The 19,776-nt window shown below is 61.9% G+C and overlaps 9 protein-coding genes across 9 annotated transcripts; 4 read left to right on the top strand and 5 right to left on the bottom strand.

Moving 5' to 3' along the window:
• Window positions 1-384: 384 nt before the first annotated feature.
• On the top strand, window positions 385-2,136 carry COLE_03905 (uncharacterized protein; the record flags this gene model as incomplete). Its single annotated transcript, XM_018419844.2, has 1 exon — window positions 385-2,136. The coding sequence occupies one exon, from the start codon at window positions 385-387 to the stop codon at window positions 2,134-2,136; it is 1,752 nt and encodes a 583-aa protein (XP_018275955.1).
• Window positions 2,137-2,306: 170 nt separating this feature from the next.
• Window positions 2,307-2,783, bottom strand: COLE_03906 (uncharacterized protein; the record flags this gene model as incomplete). Its single annotated transcript, XM_018420991.2, has 2 exons — window positions 2,307-2,558; window positions 2,655-2,783. 2 exons carry the CDS (start codon window positions 2,781-2,783, stop codon window positions 2,307-2,309), a joined length of 381 nt encoding a protein of 126 aa, XP_018275956.1.
• Window positions 2,784-3,296: 513 nt separating this feature from the next.
• COLE_03907 (uncharacterized protein) lies at window positions 3,297-5,436 on the top strand (the record flags this gene model as incomplete). Its single annotated transcript, XM_018424290.2, has 4 exons — window positions 3,297-3,489; window positions 3,563-3,974; window positions 4,016-4,159; window positions 4,194-5,436. 4 exons carry the CDS (start codon window positions 3,297-3,299, stop codon window positions 5,434-5,436), a joined length of 1,992 nt encoding a protein of 663 aa, XP_018275957.1.
• Window positions 5,437-5,860: 424 nt separating this feature from the next.
• Window positions 5,861-6,894, top strand: COLE_03908 (uncharacterized protein; the record flags this gene model as incomplete). Its single annotated transcript, XM_018425576.1, has 3 exons — window positions 5,861-5,894; window positions 5,928-6,525; window positions 6,843-6,894. The coding sequence occupies 3 exons, from the start codon at window positions 5,861-5,863 to the stop codon at window positions 6,892-6,894; spliced, it is 684 nt and encodes a 227-aa protein (XP_018275958.1).
• Window positions 6,895-6,985: 91 nt separating this feature from the next.
• On the bottom strand, window positions 6,986-9,514 carry COLE_03909 (uncharacterized protein; the record flags this gene model as incomplete). The annotated part of the gene is made up of 2 exons (XM_018420523.1): window positions 6,986-7,570; window positions 7,607-9,514. The coding sequence occupies 2 exons, from the start codon at window positions 9,512-9,514 to the stop codon at window positions 6,986-6,988; spliced, it is 2,493 nt and encodes an 830-aa protein (XP_018275959.1).
• A 923-nt stretch (window positions 9,515-10,437) lies between these two features.
• COLE_03910 (uncharacterized protein) lies at window positions 10,438-12,727 on the bottom strand (the record flags this gene model as incomplete). Its single annotated transcript, XM_018420992.2, has 5 exons — window positions 10,438-10,761; window positions 10,867-11,019; window positions 11,419-11,913; window positions 11,975-12,397; window positions 12,647-12,727. 5 exons carry the CDS (start codon window positions 12,725-12,727, stop codon window positions 10,438-10,440), a joined length of 1,476 nt encoding a protein of 491 aa, XP_018275960.2.
• Window positions 12,728-14,853: 2,126 nt separating this feature from the next.
• Window positions 14,854-16,558, bottom strand: COLE_03911 (uncharacterized protein; the record flags this gene model as incomplete). The annotated part of the gene is made up of 4 exons (XM_018421552.3): window positions 14,854-15,216; window positions 15,306-15,855; window positions 15,914-16,147; window positions 16,179-16,558. The coding sequence occupies 4 exons, from the start codon at window positions 16,556-16,558 to the stop codon at window positions 14,854-14,856; spliced, it is 1,527 nt and encodes a 508-aa protein (XP_018275961.1).
• A 226-nt stretch (window positions 16,559-16,784) lies between these two features.
• COLE_03912 (uncharacterized protein) lies at window positions 16,785-17,546 on the top strand (the record flags this gene model as incomplete). The annotated part of the gene is made up of 3 exons (XM_018424291.2): window positions 16,785-16,900; window positions 16,955-17,150; window positions 17,373-17,546. The coding sequence occupies 3 exons, from the start codon at window positions 16,785-16,787 to the stop codon at window positions 17,544-17,546; spliced, it is 486 nt and encodes a 161-aa protein (XP_018275962.1).
• Window positions 17,547-17,784: 238 nt separating this feature from the next.
• Window positions 17,785-19,758, bottom strand: COLE_03913 (uncharacterized protein; the record flags this gene model as incomplete). The annotated part of the gene is made up of 4 exons (XM_018421553.2): window positions 17,785-18,007; window positions 18,053-19,479; window positions 19,523-19,569; window positions 19,611-19,758. 4 exons carry the CDS (start codon window positions 19,756-19,758, stop codon window positions 17,785-17,787), a joined length of 1,845 nt encoding a protein of 614 aa, XP_018275963.1.
• Window positions 19,759-19,776: the final 18 nt, after the last annotated feature.

Genomic DNA, 19,776 nt, shown 5'->3' on the forward strand with positions numbered 1-19,776 from the left:
TCGAGAGAGTTGAGACCAGTGCTGAGCGATGACGCGCCTGTCTTGTCGCGTGTCGATCACTCGGCAACTTTGCATCCTTAATGATCCGGTGATCCGCACTGATCTTGTGACAGTCCAGGCCGCCAAGCCAAGCAGCGACCAGCTGCCGAACAACCTACTCCTCCCACTTGACATCTCAGACGTGTGCTCCTCTCCCAGCTCTCTGCGCGAAGCGGGCTCGTGTAATCGCCGCGCGCGGACGCGAACAGCGGAGCCGATTTGGCGATCAGCACCGCCCCGCATTCCGCACTGTCCGCCTGACCACAACCACCAACATATAACGTCTGGTTCGCTGTTCACATCTCAACGTCTTGTACGTCTATCGCACTGAAACTACCTCGGCGCATGTGGAACAAACCGGCCCAGGCGATACAGGGCGCAGTGCAGGACTGGGGACAGTGGGCGTCCTCGTCGCCCCTCGGCAACCAGCAAGGGCAGCAGTCGTGGCAAAACAACGGGCAGCAGCAGTCATGGCAGCAGAACAACGGGCAGCAGCAGTCGTGGCAGCAACATAATGGACAACAGCAGTCTTGGCAGGACAAGGGCCAGCACGGCCAGCACAACCAGCACAACCAGCACAGCCAGCACAACCAGCACAATCAGCACCAAGGCCAGTCCTCATGGCAGCCCCAGCACCAACAGCATAACTCGTGGCAGCAAAACCAGAATCAGGCGCAGGGGCATGGGCACGGGCAACACAACCAGCACAAGCCGCAGCACCACAAGCCGCAGCACCATAAGCCGAACAACTCGGTGAACCTCAATCCAACATGGGAGGAGATGATGAGCGCCAGCGGGTGGGCTGAGGGACACGAACCCGGACACGGCCATGGCCATGGACAGGGGCACAAGCATTCGCACTCGCACTCGCACTCCCAGTCGCAGACATGGAGCCACGAGGTGCCGCTGCAGGACGGCTCCATGCCCCGCTTTCCCGGGCGGTCCGACAAGCTCGTGGACGCGCCGACGGGCCACAGCGTACGAAAGCACTACATGCAGCACCTGCAGCCTGCGCCGCTGCTCTCGCGCTCGCCCTTCATCCCGCGCGCGATGGTCGAGCACCTGATGCGCAAGAAAAAGGACGCGGCCATCAGCATCAAGTACATGCCTGGCGACGCCATCTCGAACATGGAGGGCACCGCCCACACGTTCCTCACGCCGATCGTCTTTGCGCGCATGCACGGCGACTACGCGTATGAAGGAAGCCACACGGTACTCCCGTATGCGGGGCGCGCCCGCGAGGTGGTGGTGAGCGCGGCAATCCAGCCCGACTTTGAAGACTGCAACGGGATGATGGCGCTCGCGCGGCTCGAGCACCACGCGATACAAGGCGTGGACTGGCCGCAGTGGGGGCAGAACATTGCGAGCGCGAGCGAAAAGGCCAACCCCTCTACGCGGGCGAGCTACGACCGCGACGTGCGCGCCCACCTCATCCACCACCTCGTGAAGCGCCTCCCCGCGCTGCACGAAGTGCACCCGCTGAGCGTGCCGCAAGCCATCGCGCAGCTCGAAGCCGGCGCGACGCACGGCGCGGTCCGCCTCCCCAAAGCCGTCGTGAGCCTCGACCTCCTGTTCCGCGTGTACGTCGAGGCGCTTGCGAACGAGCTCGGCGCCCTCGAAGCCGTGTGCCCGTCGTACGTGTACACGAGCGACCCGCCGGCAATTTTCGCTCGCGAATGCGACGCGACGCTGCTCAATCGCCTGCAGGCCGCCGCGCTAGCGCACCTCGTCGCCCTCAACCCGGGCCGTCTGAAGAATATGCGTATATTCGCGTTTAATGACTACGCCGATCCGCAGGCCGTCTGGCACTTCCAGAAGGCCCTCCAGGGCACCGGCGTCAAGGTCATGCGCAAGGCCGACCTCTTCCCGTCTACTAATGGCGGGTACTACTCCCCGCCGGCGGAGGGGAAGGGCGCGCTCCTCGTGCTCCACAATAACAGCGATGCGTTCGGACAGAACATCGAGACGGAGGGGCCGGGAGGCAGCATGGACGGCGCGATCGGGTGCAACTCGAGCGTGGCGGGGAGTGTGCGGCGCGACCGCCACGATCTCGTCAGTCGCGTGCTCAAGCGCGGCGAGCGGCTGCGTGTGTGGTAGTTTCCGGTTCTCGAAGGCCTCGGACCCAGGATTTTGTTTCCAGCATTGAAGTAGTGTCGTCTCTCATCAGCCTCGTCACGTCGTCATCATACACAATCAATGGCCACAGTCAAAGTCTCGTCAGTCGCGCCGCTCCTCCGTAAATCTAGCAAGTACATGCCTATGCTACACTAGATAAGAAGCTTCTCGATCTCGTTCTTAACGGCCTGGATCTGGCTGTTGAGCTCGCGCGCCTCGTTGGTGGTGACCGAGGCGGCGATGACGGGGCGCGAGACGCCGCACGCGCGGCCAAGCGCAGTCTTCGAGGGCAGGAAGACGTAGGGCACGTTCTTGTCCTCGCAGAGGAGCGGGAGGTGGAGCACGATCTCGATCGGCTCGACGTCGGCGGTCATGACGATGAACTCGGCGATACCGCGGTTAAGCTGGGGTTAGCGCATCCCGCGCAGTGGATATTCAGATGCGGACAAGCTGCGGGGCGCGCAATTGCACCCCACCAAGCTTGCACCCTCATTACTCACAGTCTTGGTCGCCTCGTTCGCACCCTTCTTCAGCTGCTTGTAGTGCGAAGCCTGCTGAATCAGATCCAGGATCTGGTTGGTGAGCTGCGCGTTGGCGAGCGGGAAGGCCTTCGAGTTCGCTTCGGACATGTTGTTGCTAGTGACCTCACGGCAAGGATCACGGGTCGGATTAGAGAGTGTGTAGGGGGAGGTTGGAAAGTTGAGAGTTCAGACGACGAGGAGGCAAGGATTGAAGATTCTTGGTGGCGGTGGAGGTGGGATAAAATCCAAGAAATTAATACCCCACAGCCACGTGGCCATGCCTGGGTGCTGGCTGACATCCATGACGCCTCCATGTCAAGTGTCAACAACTGACGCTATCCGTGCAGCCGAAGACATCTCCGGCCTTGATCTCCGTCTTTTCTTCATCCTTCACACCCGCCCCCATTGCCTTCGGCATTCGTCCTAATCCTTTTCCACATCATCGTGCACCCGGACGTCGACGCGCCCTCTACATTGCCCCCGACGACATGCCGCTCCCAGGCACCTCAGGCACACCTCCTTAAACTGCCACCTCCACATCATTGACGCGTCTGGCTCATTTCAGTCTCTCACGCACCCAAACACCTCCATTCACCTCTCATCTCCTCACACATCGCCGACATGACTGGCTCGTTCATGCCCGTCCCCGGGGCAGACGAGTACGAGCTGAGCTCGTATGACGCCGAGCTCGGCGCCCACTCGGTGCAGTGGGTCGGCACTCCTGGCGTCAAGGGCCCCGCGTGGGCCAAGCTGCCCCTCCTCACCGTCGGTGTGCTCGGCACGCAGGTCGTGTGGTCGATCGAAATGGGTTACGGTGAGCTGCAATGGGCTGCGCGCCGTTTTCCCAGTGTCCACTGCCCTTCTCCGCTCGGCGTGACTAACTCCAGCCTCACCCTTCCTTCTGGAACTCGGCCTGAGCAAGTCCTGGATGTCCCTCGTCTTCGTTGCAGGCCCGCTCTCGGGCCTCATCGTCCAGCCCCTGATCGGCGCGTACGCTGACCGCTCACGATCGCGCTTCGGCCGTCGCCGCCCCTTCATGCTGGCAGGAACGGGCGTAGCCGTTGTCGCCATGATGCTGCTGGGCTGGAGCCGCGAAGTCGCCGGCCTCTTTGGGTTTGGGAACGGGGGCGCGATTGCCTGTGCCGTCTTCTCCATCTACCTCATCGACTTTAGCATCAATGCCGTCATGAGCACAGACCGCGCTCTGATTGTGGACACTCTGCCGCCACAGCAGCAGGAGGCGGGGAATGCTTGGGCGGGACGCATGGCAGGCGTCGGCGGAGTGGCTGGTTTCTTTGTGTACGTCTTGAGAAAATTGAGGAAAGTGGCACTGACCACAGCGGCAATATTGACCTCACCACCATTCTGCGCTGGCTGGGCAACACGCAGCTGCAAATTCTTTCGTTCTTGACTTCCACCCTCCTCGCGCTAGCGCACACGTCCACCTCCTGGGCTGTGACTGAGCGTGTCCTCCTCCGCGACGAGTGGGTAATTTCTGGTGATGGTAGCTGACAATAGCCGGGAACAGTCACGTTCCGGCGTCATTTCTGCCATCCGCTCGATCTGGCGAAATATGTTTACCCTCCCGCCTAGCATCCGAACTGTGTGCTTCATTCAGTTCTTCGCAAACCTCGGCTGGTATCCCGTGCTGTTCTGGACTTCGCTTTGGGTTTCCGATATTTACAAGCAGCGGACACCTCAAGGAGACCTCTCCGCCGAGGTGTGGCAGGCAGACGCCGTCCGCGCCGGCTCCCGTGCCCTCTTCCTGCAAGCTGTGATCACGCTGGGCGTGTCCATTGGCGCACCATTCCTCGTTACTGAATCTGGCATTAGGTCTCACAACGCATGTTCTGCGCTCGCACGCGATGACGATGAAGACGACGACGGGCGCGGCACACCCAACTCCGCCCAGTGGAAGAGGGAAGAGGAGGAGCGCGCACGCCTCCCCCTCGGCGAACGGGTGGCCGCGTCTGTCGCGGCTGGGATCAAGGCCGTCCGGTCGGGCTCGGCGTGGGCGTTACCCATTCCCGGTTTGACCCTCATTCGCTTCTGGACGATAGGGCAGGCCATCTTTGCCATTTGCATGTTCCTGACTTGGTTTACGACGTCAGTTGGGGGCGCCTACTTTGTCATTGCGACAACAGGCATCTCATGGGCGTTGGCAGGGTGGGTGCCATACGCGCTGTTGGGCGAGCTCGTGCTCGTCGACCCGTCGAATGAGCCGCGCACTTTGCGGAATGCGCCAGTCTCCGAAGTCGTCTTCTCCGCGGACGCAGAGCGCAGCCTCGCGGGTGTGCACTCGCGCTCGCATTCACGCGCGCTCTCCCACGAGACGCTGGGGGACGGCCCACATCCCCTCTCGCGTCTCGCGATACCCGGGATGGAGCCGCCCGATATCGACGAAGACACGACTGTAGTCCTGCGACACTCGGGCGAGAGCGAGCGTTCTGTCTCGCCCGGGTCCCCCGCGCCAGCGGCCGAGTCGAGCACGGCGGACAAGGCGGGCCTGATTCTTGGTATCCACAACGTCTTCATCGTCCTCCCCCAGTTCCTCATCACGGCGATCAGCGCCGTCATTTTCCACATGATGGACGCTACGCCTGCTCCGGTTCCCGGCGAGAAGGAGGCGCGGGCGGCCACAGACGGCCCAAGCTCGCCTGATGCTGTCGGGCTCGTGTTCCGCATTGGAGGGGCGAGCGCCGCAGCTGGCGCGTACCTCTCCTACCGCCTGGCGCGGCGGTGGCAGCGCGGCGAAGCATAGACTTGTACTGTATCTGTATTCATTGGCCAGTTCACTAGGGAGAGCACGCCGAAATGGGACCATATGCCTCGATGTCTTGCTCGAGAAGCCATCGTGCGTCGTATCCAAGCGACCGTCTGCCCACCTTCTGACCCGCAGAGCCTGAAAGTGTAATGCCACCGGCCGAAGGTCTGCGGCAACCTCATCAGATCACCAGTCAATTCCCAGGCACGCCACGTTCTCTTGGCAGCCTAATGTGAATCCAAGATGTGCCTCTACGTTCCGCGTTCTCTCCTCTCTTCGGGGCGTGGTGAGGACATGACGTTGGTACTCGACTTGGCTCGGGTGGTCCCTGCGCCTTCGCCGCGCCCGCTGATGAACCGCGCACTCATATACTCGCGCCTTCGCCGCGCCCTCATGCTCACGCCCTCGCGTTCTCATCTTCATGCTGATCCTCCTCGCCATCTTCGTCGGCCTCAGTGAGCCTCCTCCCTCCCCGCCGCTGACACAAGGCCACGCGGCCCTGCTCCCGCGCGACGGCGCCTGCGTCACCGGCCAACTCGAGTGCTTCGGGAGCTGCATCGACCCCGCGTCCGACAACACGCACTGCGGCGCCTGCCGCACCTGGTGCGTGGCGGAGCCGGGGCGGCCCGCGGCCGCCTGCGTCGCGGGGCGGTGCATGTGTCCCTCGGGCCCCGCGTGCGGGTGGACGAGCGGGCCCGGCTTCTTCTGCCCCGACCTGTCGTCGCACATCGGCCACTGCGGCGCGTGCGGGAACGCGTGTGCGTCCGGCCCGTGCGTCGACGGCACATGCACGACTTGCGCCGGCACGTTTTGCGCCAGCGGGAGCGGCGGGAGCTGCGTCGACGTGCTGTCGGACGCGGCGCATTGCGGCGCGTGTTTCCAGCGCTGCGACGCCGCGTCCGGCGCGACGTGTGTCGACGGCGCATGCGCGTGCCCCGCAGGCCGCACGAGCTGCGGCTTCGCGTTCGCGCAGCAGTGCGTAGACGTGCTGCGGGACGCGGCCAACTGCGGCGCATGCGGCGTGCGGTGCGACGCCGCGTGTGTCGACGGCGCGTGTTGTCCGCCCGGACAGGAGGATTGCGGCGGGTGCGTCAACACCAGGAATGATAATGCGCACTGTGGGGCGTGTGGCGTGGCGTGTGGCGACGGGGAGAATTGTTGGGACGGGGTGTGCGTCCCGTCTGGCGCTGGGTGGGGCGCCGGACAGATGGATTGTGGCGGGTGCGTTAATCCCGCTAACGATAATGCGCATTGTGGCGCGTGTGCGGTCTCGTGTGCGCCGGGGAGTAACTGTGTCGAGGGAGTGTGCGTGTAGATTGAGAATGTATGGACAGTTGGAGAATTGATGGGCGGCGGCAAGGGTGCCCGGCAAGGCGAGTGACATCGGCGTCCTCTTCCATCAGGCTCCGGCTGCCATCCTCGATCCACCTGGTGCGCTCAAAATACGTAGCATAAGTCGTACAAATACACCAAATCTATCGCAGCCGCGCCTCGGCGTCCAGCTCACGCTCCTCGCAGACACATACCCTCCTCCCACTCCTCCCCCCTACTCCTCGCCCACCACAAAGTCCTTGCGGATCACGCCACCCTGCACAGCGTACCCGTTGGTCCGGAACAGCGCCGAGGCAAGGTACGGCCGCACATCAAACACATCGACGGCCTTGGCGCGCGCCTCGAGCTGAGGCACCCGCACCTCGACGTGCGGCGGCACGGTGCCGTGCACGTTCCAGTGGATCTGGACGCGCTCCTTGACAAGCTGGCCCAGCAGGAAGTTGAGCAGCTCGTCCGTGTCGCCCGTCGCAGTCACATACTTGCGGAAGCCGCGCTGCAGCGACTTCTTGATGCTCATCTTCTGCGCGTTCACAAAGCTGCCAACCGTCACGCGGATCGCGAGCTCGATGTCGTCCGAGCGCACAAACTCGCGCAGATGCATCTTGGCCGAGGCTTCCGCCATGCGGATCATGCTCTCCAGGTGGCGCACCGTGATGGGGAACGAGCCGGTCGCGAGCGACTCGCGGCGCAGGTCTGCGTACAGCCGTGCGAGCTTGTCCTGGTCCAACTGGTAGAGCTTGGGCCGGACATTGTCCTTCGCGTACATGATGTACTTGCGCAGCAGGTCCTGCTCGATGATCTGGGGTCAGGTACTTCGCAAGTCACCAATGCTTACATCTGCGTCAAGGATCGTGTTCACGGCCACCTCCTCAGCCGCCTCAAAGTTGGGGTGCGAGCGCGTGTGCGAGCCAACAACAAACTGCGCGAGCATTTCGTCCTGCACAGGGTCCACCGGGTCCTTGACGACGCAGAGCACATCGAAACGCGACAGAATTGGCTCAGTGAGCTCAACATTCTGCTGGAACGGAATGGTGGGGTTGTATCTTCCGCCAATGGGGTTAGCGGCGGCGACAATGGCGCAGCGCGCCTGCAGCGTCGTGACGATGCCCGCCTTCGAGATAGAGATTGACTGCTGCTCCATCGCCTCGTGAATCGACGTGCGGTCGGCGTCATTCATCTTGTCAAACTCATCGATGAGGCAGTGCCCCTTGTCGGCGAGCACGAGTGCGCCACCCTCCAGCGTCCACTCGCGCGTAACGGGATCCTTGCGCACCGAAGCAGTGAGACCGACGGCACTGGCACCTTGACCCGTGGTGAAGACGGCGCGATTTGCTGTCTTCTCGACGTATTTCAGGAACTGCGACTTGGCGGTACCGGGATCACCTAGAAGGAGGACATTTATGTCACCACGAATACGGTGCTTGCGGTTAATATCCTTGGCGCAGCCGCCGAACAGCGACAGCGCGATTGCCGTCTTGATATCGTCATGTCCATAGATACTGGGCGCGATCGACTTGACGATCCGCTTGACGATGCGGTCGTCCCTGCTCAGCGACCGGATAACCTTCTCCTCTTCAGCAGTGATGTTAATCGAGGCGTACGCATCCTCGGCCTTGGTGATGTGGTTGGCCTCGAGCACCGTCGCAAACACAGGGAAGCCGTTCTTCGAGTTGAGCGCGGCGTCAAAGTTGTTCCGGTACGTGCCGGTGATCTCAATTTCCTCGCCCGGCTTGGCGACGTCGATCAAGTCCCACATGAGCACGACCTCGCGGTGGCGCGGCAAACGCCCAGCCGGCACTGACCCCGGGCTTTCTTGCAGCGTGAGCTTTTGGAAGTTGCGATACACTGTTTGTTCCGAATTGACCATGAATGGGCCGCGCGAAGAGCAGTTGGAGCAGAAGGACAGCTTGAGCTCCTTGTGGATGTCCTGGTAGAAGGGACCGAGCGTGGCGCCGCACTTCTGACAGTCAAACTTGACGTACTTGAGCTGTGGGAAGACGCCGGTGCGGCGCGTGACCACACCCTTGACGCGCACGAGGCAGTTGAGGTTGTCCTGGCGCAGGTCGCGCAGCGAGATAATCGTGGGGAGGTCGCTGATGCGCACGTGGATCTCGGAGTGAATGTTAGTGTACCCGGGGAAGTACATGAGGACGGCCTCGAGAGCCACCTCGTCGAAGATGGCGAGCGTGGCCTGAGGGCTGTTGCCGAGGAAAAGGGCGAGGGCGGGACGCGCATCAGCCAGCTGGACATAGCTAACCTCGAGCGACTCGGCGTTAGTCTCGCCGAGCGTGCGGATGCGAGCGCCGTACACCGAGGCACCATTTTCGTCCGTGTACGTGGTGAGGAAGGTGCGGAAGTGGGTGGCAACAGCGCGGCGGACCTGCGGGATCGCGACCCACTCCGCCACCGTTCGCGCCTTGATGTCCGCCAGATGCTCTAGCGACATCTCTTCCTCCTCGGCCATCTCTTCCGGCAGCTCGTCGTAGCGCCGGCGGGCGTGCCGGCTGATGCCCGAAAGCAGGCCTGCGTCGCCGGAGAAGTCGTCCCCGTCCTCGGACTGCAAGAACTCGGGCATGTGCGTGCGTGCGCGCCGCACACCGCCCACGCCACGGTCGCGCCGCGCCATCTCACGTTCCGCTGCTTGACGCTGCGCCCGGGACATCTCGGGGATCGACGAGCCGTCGTCAATGTCGATGTCCGAGTACCGGTCGAGCCGCTGGTTGCCGGCGTAGTCGTCGTACATTGTCTCGTCGTTGAAGAGGTCCTCGCCGTCGTCGTCCTCCTCGTCATCGTCGTCGGGCAGGTCACGGCGTCCAAGAGCGCGCATGTCCTCTTCCTCGTCCTCAATGTCTTCTTCGTCCTCATAGTCGGCGCCAAAGCCGCCGGGCGGGGAGGAGCCTGGAAGGTCAAGCGCACGGATGGGTGGTGAAGAGTTGAGCAAGTGATGGGGGAGGGGGGTTGAGCCGCCTTCGTCGTCGCGCCTGCGCTTGTTGCGCTGGGATCTTTGAGTGGGAGTTGTGCTTGGTGAGGACATTGTGATGGATGATGGATCGATGGAGTGTGTGGTTGAAGAACTGGCCCAGTAATGGAATGCTCAGGGGAACAATGTCGACCAGGGGGGGGGGGGGGGGGGAGGAGGGAAGGGGCCGAGAGCGGCGACGAGGACAGACGCGTCAAACGCGCACTTGTGACGCGTCGAATGTATATACTCCCCCCTTTTTTGCGCGCAATTAACATGAAAGCTCATGTTGTCACGTGATATCGATTCTATGGTCCGTCCAAGGTCGTCCAGTCAGTCAGTCATCCATCAGTTCCCAATTCCCAACATCGTCCTCCTGTCGCGACATGCGTCACCGCACCGCCGCGCCGCCTCGCCGCCTCACCACTGCCCATGTGAATATGTCCATGCACAACAACCCTCAAGTAAGACTGTGACTGTTTGGAACGAACAACAAAGTACAAGAGTTTAAAAAGCGAAAGGAATTGTTATAATGTCCGTATCAGCGACAACCTGGCTGCTGGCGTGCTCGTTGTGCACCGATTACTCTTATGTGTTCGGATGGATCGATGGGTGATGGGTAATGGGTAATGGGTGATGAATGTACTGGAGGGTACGTCCCTCATGAATCCCGCGTCCTGCGCGCCTCCCTCGGTATCCACTCCGCCTCAGGCTTCACGTACAGCCCGACGCATGCGCGCCGTGAAATCAGACACGCGCTTGGTCGGCAACGTTCTGCGGCGTAAAAGACCTGTGGCGCCCTGCGCCGGCGGTTGTGGCGAGTTGGCACGTCCTTCACCAGACTGCAACACTGTCCGTGAGCGATCCGCGCCCGTCGTTGGGCGAGCCGTAGTCGAACCTGCTGCCGAGTGCGCGCGGCCCATTACTGAGGTTCTAAGCATCCCGGGTCTATTCTCGAACATGACATATCCGCCAGCCGGGGCGTCATCGTCAGAGTCGGACGGCTGCATCACGTCCACGGTAGGGACACCCTGGCCCTGTTGCGTCGCGGCAATCGGCGTCCTTGTCCTCTCCCGTGATCGGCGCGGAGGTCGCGGTGGAATGATAGATTGCAGGGCGACCGAGGCGGCCCCGACGGATGCAGTGGGTTCGGGAGATTGTGGGAAAGGCGATGTTGCGCGGTGTGGAGACGTCGCGCGCTCTATTATGTAGTATCCGCCAGGGGGTGCGTCGTCATCCGAGTCTGATGGCAGCATAAAATCAGTGTCCGCACGGATCGGTGGTGGCCGCTGCAGAGTGAGTGACGATCGCGACCCTGATGCAGACGGTGCCATCGAGACAGGGGAAGGCACCATCGCTGGTGGAGCAGGAGACGCCGCCGTTGTGCTGGGATCGCTAACTGGTGCTGGCGATTTCGACATGGTGCTGGGCAGTGGACCGCCGCTCGTCGTTGGGACATGATGAGGCTCTGGCGAGTGCGCCAGAGGCTGGCCTGCGAGGATCGAAGACGGCACAGAAGATGAGATTGGTTGTGGCGATACGACTGGGATCGGTATAGGGGCACGCTTCTGTGGTGACGCTTCGCGATCTTCGGGGATAGCTGGCGGTCTTGGCGAGTGGGTGAACGGTACACCTTCTCTGCTGGCTCCAATGGCAACACTGTCGGATGGGCTTCTGATGGCGGGCACCTGGACGGCCTTGCTCGAGCTCTCGGCGGCAGCAGACTTTGAGCGGCGCGAGGCATGCGCATGGGACATGCGTTTCGACATGCCAAAGACAAAGTGAGCCTGATTCTCGATCAGGAACTGGACGACGTCTTTTGATATGACACTCTCGGCAGGGCGCATGTCGTGCCCTGGGTGCGACAGCAGCCCTGGCTGAAAGATGACGGCGAGATTGGCTGCCGTCATGAGATTCTTGTCCGAGTCACGCGCAAAGATGCCCAAGAGGTCGAGGAGGTAGAGGAGAAGATATTGGTTCTCACGAGGCATTTCGCGAACGAGCCGCTTGTATTCGCGTACCCTTTGCTCTGGTGGATGGTCCGACACCTGGATGGCACGGAACGCATTATAGTAGCCCCATGGGATGACGGGCTCAGTCATTTGTGTAAGATAGCGCCGGAGAATGGTGGCGACGTCGTGCGGCGTGTATGGCGATGTCTCCCAGTTGAGGTCTATGCCGTACTGCTGCGTGAGTATGCCGTCATTTCACTGCAACAAATGCCCTCTCGTCATCGCTACTCACCTTGGGCCCCTCGTCGAATCGAAGTTGCAACTCGCGCATGCGCTTGGCTGACCCCGAGACGCGGAAGACGCCCTCAATGTCCGTCTTGTTCTTCAAGTAAGCCCCGCAGCGCCCGACGATGATGGGCACCTCGCCCCACACGTAAAGTGAACCGTCAGGGGCGCTTGTCGAGATCTGCATCGCCGCATAGGTGAGGACGCGGGACAGCGACACGCCAAAGACACGCCGAGTGTTCATCGTCTGTGGCGCGCGGCGGAAACTGCGCTCTGGGACGGGTTCGCTGCTTGTTTTAAAAGTCTTCCACCAGTTGCGCAAACTCAATGAACTCTGTTCTCGCTCCGTCATTTCGCGACTCGTCTTGCGCTCCATGATCAGTTCTTTGGTCGACGATTCTGGTGCTTCGGGTTGCTCCTGGACCTTGTCCTTGTCCTTGTCCTTGTTATCCTTATCCTTGCCCTTTTCCTTGTCACGCGTCGATCGGCGACGCGATGCCAAGCGCCGAAGGCCACCGGCTACGCCACCTTCCTTGTTCATCTCCGAGTCCTCAGTGGTTGGTGTAGGAGGGGCAGGTGAGGGCGTGGGGGAGGTAGACGCGCTGGGGGCCTGGGCGGCGTCGGCCGCGCTTGGAGGCGCGAGGCCAGCCTCGATGTTGAGGGCCGGCGTCACCCCGACGTCTCCAGGTATGTAAGTGTCGGCAGATGGATAGGGAACGCGGCCGCGCGCTGGGGAGGGAGAAGGTCTACTCGAGACCATCTGTGCGGCGCGAAACGCGAGCTCGTGAGCAACTCGGACCTACGTGCTTGCGCGGCGTAGGTTCGAGCGCGAGAGCTAGTGCCGCCGCGGTGCCGATGGGAAGGGAAAAGGGGAGGAGGGGAGGAGGTCGATGAGGGGTGGTTCTGCCTGTCGATTGGCGCGCAATGTGTCACGCGCGTGCGACTGGTATGGCCCGGTGTTGACGGTTTGGTGAAAATGCGGTGCAATGAGTTGGGAGATTGGGAGGAGGGAGATGAGGGCTTGGGTGATATTTGACGTCGGCAGGTGCGTTGAGAGTGCAGTGTTATGGGAACAATGCGATCGATGCTGCAATGTGCGTGAAAGTCGTGGAATAAGGTGTAGCGTGGACACGGACGTGGGCGTGGTGGTGATGCTGTGACGTGGGAATGGGAGGGGCGGAGGGAGAGGTAGAGAGTAGTGAGATGTAAGAGGTAGGAGGAGGAGATGTGACTGTAGAGCGAGTGTTGAAGTGTGTGGGAGAGAGATGGATGGGGGGTAAGGGGGAGGTGGGTGGCGAGTGTAAAAGGGTAAGGTGGCGTGATGAAGGGGAGGAGGGAGGAGAGAGAGAGAGAGAGAGTGATGGAGATATGGAGGGGGAGGAGGCGGCGAGGCGGAGAATGAGGCGACTGGGGGGCTGAGGGAGGGAGGAGGGAGGAGGAGGAGGAGGAGGAAGAGGGCGCGAGGATGATTCCAGCTCTCCACGAGAACAAGGCTTCCGTATGGCGTTGTGATTCCAGAGATGCAAAAGCCACAGGTGTCGATCCAAACAAGGGGAAATTCGAATTCGAATGATGGGCGTGTCTTCGCCAACTTGGAGTCGAGTGGATTACGGGGTTGTTGCAGAGAGTGGGGGGTGCGGTGGCGGCGATGGTATGCGTGTCGATTGCTCGATTGTCACTTGTGCCTAGGATGAAGCGTTTACAGAGGGAGAATGGAATGAGCGACTTGTGGCCGCGAGGGCCCCGTTGTAGAGGGGGAGGGACGGGGAGGGGGAGCGGAGGGGGAGGAGGAGGAGCGAGAGTGTGATGATGATGATGATGAGGAGAGGATGAGAGGGAGAGAGGGAGAGGGGAAAGAGAGAAAAGAGAAAGAAGGAGAGGAGGAAACAAGGAGGATGGAATGTGGGTGGTGGAGGCCTCTGCTCGCCAGCTCCAGCCTCGCTACTAATTGTTTTTGTGTTAAGATGTAATGACTTTGCGCGGTATGCGTGGGAGAAATACACAGAGTAGTGACGTGATGACGCAGGAGATTGAGTGCATGGGTGTGGGTGGGTTCCAGCGTTCCGTTCAATTGGGTGCGAGTTTGTTCTTGCCAGTTCGTGTTGCGTGTCGGGAGCGCGTCGCAGTCGCAGCGCGCAGCGCGCAACGATCAAGATGAGATCCTGGAGCGTGGCTAGAGTACAGTGTAACTCAAACCAGTGAGTGATGCGATGCAGTGACGTCGAATTTTGGCGGAAATGGAGGGAGAGACTTGGCATAGTCTACGTCCTCTTGGCTTTTCCCTCTCTCTCAACTCTCAAGGCGAATTGCGGAACGCAGATTGAAGAGATATTGATACCTCCTCACTCCTTCCGCCTCCCGCAGTTTCGTATGCACAAGGGTTCTCTGTTGTTTTCTCCGCCACATGTCCCCTGTAGATCACACGCGAATATCTTATAGTGCATGCAAAGCTGGCAGCTGGCAGCTGGCAGCTGGTCAGGTCTGGCAGATATGCAGATATACAGACATGCAGACAGAGGCTGCCCGGCATATATGTAGGCATTATCATGCCGGGACATGGGAGGGACATGGCTGGTCCCAATCCATCTTTCGCCTGCGTCTACATTGCCCCATTGAGCCCGAGCTAGCCCAATGACGACGGCCACGACTTGCACTATGCCTCTAGCTCTCCCCGTTCTATCGTTCATTCCCCTTGCCTATGACGGCTACCCCACATAGATAGGCTTTTCTGCAATATGCAATGCACCAGCTCTGTCTTGGAATCTTGTGCAGCCCCAATCTTGCCTCCAGCCACCGATCCCTCTGCCCCTCTGCCCTCCTCCAGCTCCCATGATCCCATGACGCACGCAACCAAAATAATGCGCCAAGACACTCTACAATCTAATGCTATGCCTCTGCCCCCTCCGCCCCCGCATCCTTCTGCTCACCCGCCTCACCTCCCACCGCCTTGGCCTCGCCGTCCTTGCCTTTCCTGCGCTTTTTGGACAGGTACGCGCTCACATCCACGCCCTGCGACTTGAGCCGCCCGAGCTGCTTCGGCGCCATGCTCTCAAACTCGCTCGTCGGCGGCGTCGCCGCGCCCTCGGGGCCCGCCATCTCCTCGTCCTCTTCGAACCCGGGCCAGCGCGGAAACAGCCCCAGGTTGGGGTAGAGGTTCAAACCGGCTATAGCCTTGGCCGGCGCCGTCGGAAGCACGGCTGCGGCGAGCACAGCCATCAGCTCGGCATTGGACGCGGACGCGTCGTGCATCTGGTGTCAGCCGCGCCAGCCGCGTGGTCTCGTCGCAGACCGCGAGAGCGCAAGCCCGCCAAGCCCGCCAATCGCGATTGCAAACTCACCTGCCCATCGGCAGCAATCTCGACCGCCGCGAACATCGACCCCGTCGAACCCTTGTACGTCGCATCGAGCGCCAGCAGCAGCTGGCTCGCGCTGCCCGGCACGCGCGCGAAGCCGAGCACGGGATGCGGAACGGGGAAGGAGTGCACGACCCCTCCCGCGAGCGGGACGGCATGCAGCGCCGTGCACCCCTCCGCGAAGAACACGAGAACCGTCTCCCCGTCGACCGCGACGCTGTCGATGCGCTCGATGCACACGTTCTGTCCGGTGGGGTACATCATCCCCGGAGGGGGGACGCAGAAGCCGGGGTCGCGCGGGTCGTCGCTCGCCGCCGGCCCGTTCTTCGCTGCGGCCGCGAGCGCGTCTGCGCGCTTCTTGTTCTTGATCTTGCGCGCGGACGGGCGGACGCAACGGTAGTCGAGCACAGAGGGGATGTCGATGCGGCGGAGGAGCGCGCCGCTCGTCCAGTCAAAGAGGAGGAGGGTGGACTCGCCGCCGCCCGCGACTAGGTGGTTGGGGTGGGATTCGGGCACATGGATCGCGGAGACGAAGCTGGTGTCAGTGGACTTGTATTGAAACCCCATCCATCGCCACTCCGCGCATCACTCACCCCTCGCTGCCCCAGAGGTACTTGTCAATCACGTAAGACTTGGGAAACCTGCTGACGCGGATATGCTCGTCCCTGTCTGCCGTGATGATGCGCTTCCCGTCGTGCGTCAAGACATGCTGCGACACCGTCGACACATGGCCCAGCAAAAAGTCCGCGTCCGGGTTCAGCGACGGGTCCGCCTGCTCCTTGAAGCCCTGCACGCGCTCGCCCGCCGCCCGTGGCTCGAGGGGGTATCTGGCGTCAGCGCGCCCCGCACCAGGCGTACAAGAACACATCGCCGACTTTGTCCGTCACGAGAATGTCGTTGGCCGGGGTGAGCGAAAGGCACGCGACGCGTTTGAGCGTCGTGCGCGTCGAGCGGAGCGTAATCTTCCCGTCCTTGACGTCCCACACGCGCAGCGTCTTGTCGTCGCCTGCGCTGACGGCGACGGCGCCGTCGGCGCTCAGTGCGAGTTTGCGGATGAGGCCGGATGTGGAGCCTTCGGCGGGCGACGAGGCCGCGGGGTACGCGTGCAGGCTTGCGCCGCTCGCAAATACGGTCACTGGCGCCGCTGAGGCAGTGGCGATAGCCGTGGGGGGGAGGGGGAGGGCCATGGTGGTGAGTGCAAGGCGGTTGTTGCTCGTTGTGTGCGTTGTGTGAGGCATGCTGGCCCAACTTTTGGTGCGAGTGACGTGTATTTGATCCCGCACGGATGTGCCTGATATCGAGCGGTGACGCTGCGGTGAGTGTTCTGCCAGGGTGCGCCCAACTGCCCAGGGGATTGGACTGGGAGGGCAAGGTTGGACGCGAGGCTTGTTTATGCACCCAGCATCCCCTCCCTTTCTCATTTCTCATCCACTCACTCACTCATCTCATCTCACACCACCCACCATGACTGCCGACTCTACCACCGACCCCACCCCCGCCCTTGCTGTCGACGCCACCGAGGCTGGCACCAAGCGAAAGGCCGAGGAGGTCGAGGCCCTCGTCGACGACGATGCCAAGAAGTGAGTCACCGCACGGCGGTAGGGTGATGGTACGGCACGCATGCTGATGTTCAGGCAGAAGACTGAGGGCGATGCCGAGGCTCCCAAGGATGCCGAGGAGGATGCTGAGCCTGCCGACAAGGGCAAGGGCAAGGGCAAGGCCCCTGCCGAGGAGGAAGAGGAAGAGGACGAGGAGGATGACGATGATGACTCGGACGACGAGCTCATTGTCCGCGGGACGCGTAAGCGCAAGCAGGTGGACTACAGCTCGGTAAGTGTGCCACGAGGCCGAGGGGTGTGTTGGGTGAGGGCGCGAAAGCACCGTTTAGAAGGAGGGAGAAGGGGGATGCGTGAGTTGGTGGATGTGCAAGTGGACGGCTTTCAGGAGGGGCAGGTGGCTGGGATGGAGAGCGAATGGGTGCAATGATGAGTGGCTGGGGAGGATGTGGAGGGCGTTGGGTCCGTTGAGATGCGAACGATAACTAACCTTTAGGCCGAGGCTCTCGCCGCTGCGGGCCTCAACGAGAACGAAGAGGAGGAGGAGGATGCCGAGGACGATGGCGAGTTCATCGGCGGCCCCGATGAGGAGGACGAGGACGTCGCCGACGACGCCGAGGAGGCTGAAGAGGCTCCTGGGGCTGCCGATGATGACGACGCCGAAGAGTGATCACTCTAGACGTTAGAGCTTGTAGCAATCCGTGTCATTGTGAACATGTAAACCGCCCGTGCCGCAATCTTAGGTCTTGCCTTGGTCATGGTTGTCCCCCTTTGCTCAATTGCTCTCCATGCTTTTTTTGCTCCCCTTGCGCGCTTGCTCCTCCTTCTCTTGTTCCCCTTGCGCAATTGCTCTCCCTGCTCTTGCTCCCCTCGCCCGCTGCCAGGAGTGACTGATGCATCCTTGACGTCTATCGAGCCGCGATACGCCGCCGCGCCTCCTCCTCACGCGTGCGGAAGAACGAAAGCTCAGCCTGTAACCGTGGATGCGTAGGCGCGCCGGGCCCAGCCACAAGCTCGTGCATCACCGCCTCGTAGATCGAGGACAAGAACGAGTGACGCGCCGGCACGTCCTTGATCTTTCCTGCCTGGATCTGGATGAGGCGTGTGAGCTCCGCCCGGAGACGAGTCATGCTGGCGTAAGAATCTCTCCTTCGCCTCCTCCACCCGCGCACTCACCTCGAGAACATCATCGCCTCCTCCGCCTCGTCGCTGAGTGCAACGACACAAGCGAACAGCGCGGCGTAGCGTACGGCAACGGCGCGCACAGCGGCGTCCTTGACACCCTTGCCAAACACGCCCGCGAGGCCTTTGCCTTCCGCCTCGTTCGCGAGCGCCTTCAGGCTCTCGATGTGCGCATCCATCGCCTTGCGGTACAGTGGCCAGAGCGCCATCTTCCATCCTGTGAGGAAGGGTACGAGGGGGAGCGCGCCGCGCCCCTCGGCGATGGAGAGGAGGCGGTCGTTCGCGCGGATCATAGTGAGGAGGGGAATGGCGGGCGGCGGGGTGGCTATGCACGCGTTGAACAAAGACGTGGCGGACTCGAGACCCGAGTCGAGGACCTCGTGCCAAATCCGCTCAGCATCCTTGAGCTCTGGCTCGGGGGTGCGTCGCGCACGCGTGCTCAGCCTGCTGCGCCCTGTATCGGAGACGGGGCCGAGAACAGGCGAATCGAGCGGCGTGCTCTCGTGACTCCGGACTCGCTCGGGCCGCTCGCGCGCAAGTGCTGGCCGCGCGAAGAAGCGCACGATAAATGTGAACTCGGAACTGGCGTTGTCCAGCACCACAAGCCCGAGAGAGCGGAAGACAGCTTCGACGGGCAGCGCAAACTTGACATCGTCAGCCTGGTAGGCGAGCACGACTGCGCTTGCCTCGCCCTCGCCTTCGAGGTCCGCAAACTGCAGGCGATCGTACATCGCCTTGATTCCCGGCGGTGTTTTCTTGACGTCGGCAAGATCCTCGGCGCTAACGCTGCCGATGAGGTCCGGCTTATCCGGCGCACGCGCCTTGATCGCGCCCAACGCACGCGCATACCGGCGTATCCCGGTCTCGAAATATGCTCGCGCAGCATTCACGTAGCCCCGCTCGACCATCTTGGCGTGTCGTGGGCTCTGGCGGAGGAGGAAAGCGTAGAACGGCTGGTATTTTAGCAGGAGGGACGTCTGCATGACCGCGAGGTTGGTGGAGAGGCCCTTGGACACCGAGCGGAGCGGGCGGATGAGGGTGAGGAGGAAGGGTGGGAGTGAGTGGAGCGCCTTAAGCGCCAGCGCCTCGACGACGCTCTCGAGCTCGCGTGCAGCCTTGACCTTACTGCCGCGCGCCTTGACGGCCGTCATTTTGTCTTCAAGCTCGGCGATCGCTTGAAGCCACATCTGGGGGTTGGCGCTGGGCTCGGTATCCCGGATCGTCAAGACCAGCGAGGTGGGAATAATCAGGTCGGACAAGAGAGCGTTGAGCGGCGGCAGGATCACGCGGCGCCCCTTGAGCTCACGCTCGATCTCGTCCGACCGCGCCTGCAGGTCTGCGATCTGCCCAGACACCTCGCCGAGGTTATCCTGAAATGTCGTGAGGTAGCTTGCGAGCGAGGTGAGGAGCTCGGCGGACGCCTGCAGTCAGCCCATGCCCTGCAGCAGGAGGACAGAGACATACTTCCACGCTCCTCTCGAGGTCGGTGTACTCCTTCTGTCGCCGCAAGACTGGGGTTAGCCCATGTCTCCATCACATGCCGGGGACACACAGAGCTCGCGGTCGGCATCTTCCTCGGCCTCGTCCAACAGCGGATCTGGTAATGGTGGCGGCGGTGGTGGCGATGGCTGCCTGCTTGGCCCGGGGCTGTCGAGAGTGACCTGGAGGCTGCTGCCTCTTGGTGGTGGCATGGTAGACATGGATGAGAGATGATGGAG

The sequence above is a fragment of the Cutaneotrichosporon oleaginosum genome (assembly GCF_008065305.1).
Source record: "Cutaneotrichosporon oleaginosum strain ATCC 20508 chromosome Unknown ATCC20508_contig03, whole genome shotgun sequence".
Taxonomy (NCBI): Eukaryota; Fungi; Basidiomycota; class Tremellomycetes; order Trichosporonales; family Trichosporonaceae; genus Cutaneotrichosporon; species Cutaneotrichosporon oleaginosum.